Here is a 7,246-nt window from a genome sequence, read left to right on the forward strand (position 1 = left end):
GGGGGGACCCAACCAAAAAACACACAAACAAAAAACCCCCAAACAACCCACCAAAACCCCCAAACACTTAAAAACCAAGTACGGTGTAGGACAAATGGCATATGCTGCAGACAAAACACCCATGACAGAAGGAATGGAAAGAATATGAAGGGGCTTTGAGGTAATGTTATGAATTTGAATGCTCTTCTGTGGTAGGCAGTATGAAACAGAAAAGATGAGAAGCAGCCCCCAAACACACACGCATATTCCCTATTTTAAACCGCAAGTAAAAGCAGATACCTGTGCGGTCTTTGTTTGAGTCTGTGTAATGTAACAAATTACACAGAAGTAAATTACACAAATGTGCTATAGATAACACTGAAAGATGTTTCAAACTTTTTGTGGAGAATGGAGATTAATTAGATTAATAACTGTTGACCTTAGAATTTACCTGTTATAGTCTGAGAGTCTAAAGATAAGTCACCAGTTATGTAAGTTAAGTCAAACCAGTTCTCATAGAACAATCTGTTTATGCACTGTTTTGCTTGATGTCCTTAGTTGGCAACTCTTTTAAGCCCAGTGCCTCTGAATCCAGTAAATCTGCAGACTGGACATACTACATCATTAAATGGACCGTCACCAGCAGGTAGGAAATACTGCAGACCACCTAACTTTCACGGAGATGTATTTTTCTTGTTAGAACTTAAGGGCTTTACGTAATGGCTGTTAAAGACTAGGAGCAGCAACAAACATTGACGAAATATCATATTGCTCGTGGCTTCTCTTAGACATGTCTGTCCATTTTAGCATTTAAAGCAACTAGATGCATAGGAGATAATCTGCTACTTCCAGGAAGATACAAGAAAAGTAACATGCAGTAAGCATGCTTTTCATTTACATTTAAATCTGGATTTATCTGCCTGTCTTTATTCTTCAGCTGCATCAAAGAACAAGTCACAGTCACCTCATTACTATGAGATAATGGAATTTGATCCATTGGCTCCTACTGAGTAAGTAACTTTTAAAATAGATAATACATAGTTTTCTTAGGTGCCAAAGGCAAGAAGGCTTCTGAGATGGTTCGTTCTTCTGAGTGAGAAAACAGGCCATGCTATTTAGGCTGAGTTAGCTGACCAACTGGATCACTAATGTAAATGAGAGTGGCTGCATTTTGTACGTTTTCTTCCAATATTTCTGGCATAACCAATTAAGGAATAAACTCCTATAGTGGGTTCATTGAACAGCATCTGTAAAAATGGTGGAGTAATGCTGTGTCAAAAACAATTTACTAAAATCCTATTCAGTGATATGAAAAGGTGAATAAAACATGGTAAGGGTCCTGGTGGAGGAAGCTGATTGACACTTCAACATAGGTAGTTCTGGAGCAAGGCGACCAAAGTAATTCCTGTTCACAGCAATCGTGATTTTTAAGAATGTTGTTCTACTGCATATCAAGAAAATCCTCAATTTAAATACAAGCTACAAAAGGGAATGGATGCTGGGACTCTCCAGAGGGCCAAATAGTCAGACAGAAAAATAACACGAAACTAAATGGATGGCAGGACTCTCCTTTCTACCAGTAAATTGCAAAAAAATTTGAGCCATCTACACAAAACTTATTTCCGAGGAACCATCAAATTCTGAGGTAGAAAAATCTCAACAAAGCTTTATTTTTTTTTTTAACTAGTGCAGTAATTGCATGCCACGCAGTATACTTGTCATTTGCATTTTGTAGTCCTGTTCCCAAACTTATTTCATCATCAAAAGTGACAATGTCCAGAGGTATCTCATTAAATGTATAATCACAGATGCACCGCAGGATTGGCTCTTTGTTTCCATGGAAACCTGGGCATCCTGCAACTGGTGCTACTTGGTTAGGCAAACACTATAAACCCTTGGCAGTTGATGCTTGGGCAGGATTTCATTGGTGTGTTTGTCAAAATGAAACAGCTGTGATGTAGGAGTTGCCCTGTTCCTCTTCTTTCAGAGCTATTTATGAAGAAATCGATGTCGTGCTGAAGACAGAGGTTAAAAAGAATCCAGAATGCTGAAGGTGGAGGTGAAGTCTTTTACTGAACACACGTTATTCTCGGACGTTGGTCCTGTGCAGTGCTTCCTACAATGTACAAGTGAATAACAGAACAGGTTTTGTATTTTGACACAACAAACAATAAGTATCGGAACACTAAGCTGTGTGGAAGTTGAAGAGTTACTTGGATCTACACCTTGCTAATTTGTCCTAAATGTTCAACTGTGTATTCTTCAAGGTGACTTGCATGACTATTTTTAAAAATTTTTGGGGCCTTTGAAATACGATTTCCAAATTCACCTGCATATGGAGTTAACACTTGACACCTGACGCAAGTAAACAAAAAGGACTCTTGCAACTATAGAAGAAAGCTTTTCTTCCAAGTTAACTGTTCTTTTGCATTGCTTTACCCCTTTATGCAGCAAACAAAACAGACCGTTATGTTTATAGAAACTGCAGAATCCAATTTCTATTTTGGCCTCGTTGCCGTTTCCCTAGAAATTTATAAGGGGGTGTTGTATGTAGGACTTCTCTAAAATTGGGCCTCTTGACACATGTCCGAAGACATGCAGTGTTACTTTCCTACGTTCATATTCTGAATAGAGATTTTGTTTTTCCTAAAAGCCCACAATATAGTGGGATTTTTGTCTTGGTAAGAACCTGAGCTGGGACGTGAGGTGCTGTCATCCATGCTTAACAGAACAGAAAAAACCCTGCTTGTTCCTATGTTGTTGTTGCTTTTATTTACTCAGTAAATATTGGAGGGGGATCAGTCATTTCTTTCAGTGTTCCTGCCCTGCAGAGATTGCTGTTCTGGTGAAGGAAGAAATCATCATCTACAATGCAGATGAGCAATAGTTATCCATTTATTTTAATCGAGTTGTTTAATGCTGTTAATAACAGTTTTATCTTTTAATAATTAAAGTGCCTTATCTATTTTAATGCTGAATGTAAAATGGGCACTTTAACAGGTATACTTCTCTGAATTTATAGTTGATATAAAATTTGAGAACTTAGTTCATGTTCATAGCAGATAAGCTATTTTTTTGTGAAATACTGCATTTTAAATGTTCATTAACTGTTTAAGTGATAAGAAGTTCTTGGTCTGTTACGCAAGTTTTGCAGCATAAAATTCTAAATAAAAGCAAACGCTTCCTGAGACATTAACCCCCATCACTTCCGAGTTTTTACCAGATGACATGCGTATTCCATGGAATGCCAAATGTAGACAGTATTGGAAGTATTTGAGTGTGAATCCCTGGCGTTTCATTGCGTAATTAGCAATTTTGCAGTTTGCTGCAGGACCATTAGAACACCTTGCTTCTATCAAAAACACAACCTTGAAGAAATTTGGGGGTGTTTGTAAGCAGAGGTGAAAAGGAGAGGTGCTTTATTATTTTTCTTGTATTATTTGCAATGGTCTGGACAGCAGCCTGAGACAACTGCTGAAAACAGGATTTGAGGTGGATCGATTTTTCCCTATAGCTTAGTTGTATTGCTAAAACTCTAGCGCACTGAAGTGTAGCAAATTAAAATAGGCTATTCCAATATGGTAATCCATCACAGATGATTGCTAACTGAGCTTTTCCGAATTTAGAGAAGCAAAATGGTCACAGATAGATGAAGGCTCTGAAGGGAACTGGCTAATTACTGAGGTTAGAGAGCTTGTTTTATGGTTGGAATGTGCTCAGCACCTGTGCAAACTTCAGCTTGCAAACTCAAGGGAAAGCCCCCATTTTTATGAAACTGGCACTTGCCGGGGGATATTCCTTTTCTTCTGAAGCACGTGGCCAGAGCAAAGCAACCTGTGGAAAACTCCCATAATCAGTTAAACTTTCAAAAAGACAATGGACTAAAGACAACCCAGGTAAGAATTTTTTTTTTCCTAGCCTGGATTCAAAGATGCATCTTGGTATCTTTTTTTTTTTTTCTGAAGCATAACTGGAATTACAGATTATAAAGCTTGCTGCTGTCTTCATACAGATGTATTTCACTTGTGTGGGCTCCACATGTTCTGCTGGATAAAATGCATGAGAGAAATGAAAGAATGAAAAGTTTTATAACTTTAATAAGTACACAGTGAAGACCTGACATGAATGTCATCCAGAATCTACTTAAACACCACATATAATTGGTACAGTAATGCATTTTAAAGGTAGCATCCATTTATTTTCAAAAAGCACTTTTTAAATTATGGTGTGCAAACATAACTTCCAGTTGCTTTAGTCTCAATTATTTCTGATATAGCCATTACCTTCTTAGAGTCCAAACAAACCAGCGTTAGTCCTATTTTGTTAGCTCTCATCTGCTGCAAGGGGTAGAAAGAACTGGCCTAGCAGATGAGATACTGGGCTGAGATTAATTCCCGTCTGAAAATGAGTAGGTCACTTAAACTTGCTCTGCAACTCACTCCTCATTTGCAAAGCTATGATCAAGTGTTATTATCCCTACCCCACAGGTAATGACCAAAAGTTACATAAAGGTAGGCTTACACGTTCTGATGGCAAACAGAGTACCTAGAGTGCCTCTGAACAACTGACACGCTTCTGGGCAGGCTTTGTCGGACTTAACCTCTGAATGGGGTTGGTTTCCTTTTGGTTTTTGAGGAGACTCCTATGTTATTAATTTAGCCTGCAGTTTAGAGCAGTTGTTTATGTACTGCCTTTCCCTTCAAAGCATTTCACGCATAAGCTGAGCTCGTCTCGGTGTAGAGGTGGCCGGTGGACAGCCCTCTGCGGAGTGAAAGAGCAGTCAGTAGCAGTACAGGCATTTCAAATGAGTTCAACGCAACACCGAAGTTTGAAGATGGTATTTCTAAATGGAAACCATACCACAGATTTGACGTGCTTACGTTTAAATTACTGTTCCTCATTCAAATTATAACAGTTTGAGAGCAGTCTGCTCTTACCACATGAACTACTGATTCAGTAATAATTCGAGAGGGTGCATCATCTTCTGAATCGTCATATCCTCCCGTGCCATGGGAGGGTTACACAGCAATACAGTCTAACTTTTGCTTAGTTTTGAGATTTCATTAACTGATTACCTCTTTTTACCTTTTTATACAGTAACTTACATGCAAATTATTCTTCAGAGCCAGCAATGCAATTTTAGATGCTTAATAAACTGATTTATTTAAATGTATTTAAATGAAGATCTCAGTTTATACTTGGGTTTAAAAATTTGCCTCACAGTATTCAGATACCATGTATCATCTTATAAAAAGATGGCTTGAAAAAACCCTCTCTTTTCCAGGAACAGTGTGTTTCCTTCTATTGTCTGATGAAGAAATACTATCCCTAAGAAATAATATTCCAACTATATAAGTTGGTGGTTTGTGTTTTTTTTTAAAAAAATAGAACTATATCCTTTCATAACAGCAGCATGTGCCCATGGTGGTTTAATAATATAATTTCATATTGCACAGTACTCCTGCAGTTTCTCCTTCCATGGAAAAACGGTTTCAAAACTGGTAGTCGGGTAGCAGAAGTCAAATGGTGTACACATTGCCCATTACTGATATCCAGGAAGTGGTAACTTCTGTCCTTCCTTTGCTTCAAAAAAGGTGTAAGAGAGGGTGATCAAATCAACTTTGGCCATTTTAGGGTCCTGTACAAATTCTGGATCAATGTAGAAAAAGACAGGCATGTCCACTTCCTCTTGAGGATTTAGCCGCTGTTCTTCAAAACAAAAACACTGCATGGGGGAGGAAAAAAAACCCCAAACAGTTAGATAATAGCTATGGTAAACTTTTTCTTTGCCAACATGAGAGAAAGCTTCATCTTTTAAAATCAACTCTCACTCCCTGTACATCCCTGAAATCCTGGGAAGGATGAACCACGTGAGCAACAAGACAGCAATTCTGTTCCTCTTGTATTACAGGGGAAAAAAAAAAAAAATTAGCTTTTAATGAAGTGTCCGAACGTGCAAATTGGCCGGGCTAGCTCACATCGTTGCGACCTGCCCTCAGCGTCAGTTGTACTAAATATCATATATTTGGGAGCCACTCTAATTGGACACGTACTGCAGCTTGGTATGAAGACAGTAAGGCTAGGAACAAACTCATGCGCTGTCATTTGAAAAAATCAAGGTATTTTCTTAAAATGTTGGCATACAAAGAATGGTATCCAGGATTAAAATTAGAAAAGTTAATTCATGGATAACTACTCTCATTCACGTACAGGAAAATGGAATCTTTGCTCTGCTCACACTTACTTGTATTTTATTGAAATACTGTCCTGCTTCAAAGGGTATTACGTTGTAGGTAGAGATTCCAATTATTGGTTTGTCAGTAGGATTTTTCGCTTTATAAAAGGCCAGTGCGGTCTCTCCTGGTACCACCTGTATAAAGTAATTGCACGGTGATTTTTAATCCACTGCAGCCCTCCACCCCTCAAACGCAGTTCTTTAGACTTCAGTGAGAATTAGTTCATTTTCTCTTTTGCTGTTTCACTACTTCACAAATATTTCGCTTATAGACAATTCACCCCCATTCAAAATCAAAAAGCACCCATAATGTTACATGTGTGCATTTTTAATCTTACCCAGTTTGCCACGAGACTTCCGTTATTCTCGCCAGTTCAGCAGCACACAGAGCTTTTTTAATATGCAGATTTATATATGGGGTACATTTGATTTTTTTGAGGTTATAATTCAGAAACCAATTAAGCAGCATGACTCCTTTTGAATTTTTACCGAGAACTAATTTTAAACAGTAAAGTGGAAGTGTTCATTTTCTTAGATATAAAAACAGCCCTACAAGGAGAGGGGCAAGAAGAGGAAGTACTAGGGGGGAAAGTCTGGCACAACCCCACCGGTTTAGATATGCAGCTACACCATATACATTTCTAACGTATATACACGCGCTCTTCACGGTGTACATAGAATTCTCAACTGGAAGTAGTGCGGAAACGCCAGTTGTGTGTTTTTCCACATCAGGGCCCAGACACGCAAGCGGACGGATCGGCGTGCGCGGGGTGGAAGGCGGCCGAAGCGCGGGAGGCAGGACCCCCGGCTGCGAGCGGTTCTGTGCGAGGGCGAGAACCGAGTCACTCACGTAGATTTCGCTCTGCTGGGGCCTGAAGTTCCACTGGATGCTGGCGTGCACGTCCGCGTTGAACGTGACCCTGATGACCCGGTCTCTCACCGGCTCCATCCTCTCGATCTGCTCCGAGCTGCGGCCTGCGCCCGTCGTTCCGCCCAGGCCCGTGGCCTGACAGAAAGGAAAGGCAGTGAGTG

At 39.5% G+C, this 7,246-nt stretch overlaps 2 protein-coding genes across 2 annotated transcripts in view; one reads left to right on the forward strand and one right to left on the reverse strand.

The window, feature by feature from the left end:
• Nucleotides 1–2,040, forward strand: part of TOM1L1 (target of myb1 like 1 membrane trafficking protein) — a 14,569-nt gene extending 12,529 nt beyond the window's left edge. The window contains exons 10-12 of the mRNA XM_019474236.1: nt 538–625; nt 917–989; nt 1,967–2,040. Coding sequence (XP_019329781.1) covers nt 538–625; nt 917–989; nt 1,967–2,030 — 225 coding nt within the window. The 3' untranslated portion in view covers nt 2,031–2,040. The remainder of the gene's footprint in view (nt 1–537; nt 626–916; nt 990–1,966) is intronic.
• A 2,009-nt stretch (nt 2,041–4,049) lies between these two features.
• Nucleotides 4,050–7,235, reverse strand: LOC103905908 (cytochrome c oxidase assembly protein COX11, mitochondrial). The gene is made up of 3 exons (XM_019474237.1): nt 7,065–7,235; nt 6,224–6,349; nt 4,050–5,704 (listed from the first exon to the last, which is right to left on the reverse strand). Exons 1-3 carry the CDS (start codon nt 7,161–7,163, stop codon nt 5,522–5,524), a joined length of 408 nt encoding a protein of 135 aa, XP_019329782.1. The 5' UTR covers nt 7,164–7,235; the 3' UTR covers nt 4,050–5,521.
• Between the last annotated feature and the right edge of the window lie 11 nt (nt 7,236–7,246).

Source organism: Aptenodytes forsteri, unplaced genomic scaffold (assembly GCF_000699145.1).
Source record: "Aptenodytes forsteri isolate BGI_AS27 unplaced genomic scaffold, ASM69914v1 Scaffold153, whole genome shotgun sequence".
NCBI classification, from domain to species: Eukaryota; Metazoa; Chordata; class Aves; order Sphenisciformes; family Spheniscidae; genus Aptenodytes; species Aptenodytes forsteri.

Excerpts from the sequence above, each read along its gene's own strand:
- LOC103905908 (XM_019474237.1), bottom strand. The coding sequence starts at position 7,163 with ATGGAGCCGGTGAGAGACCGGGTCATCAGGGTCACGTTCAACGCGGAC. Across the intron at positions 6,350-7,064 it reads CCCAGCAGAGCGAAATCTAC|GTGGTACCAGGAGAGACCGC; the intron begins GTGAGTGACTCG and ends TACTTTATACAG. Across the intron at positions 5,705-6,223 it reads AGTATTTCAATAAAATACAA|TGTTTTTGTTTTGAAGAACA; the intron begins GTAAGTGTGAGC and ends TCCCCCATGCAG.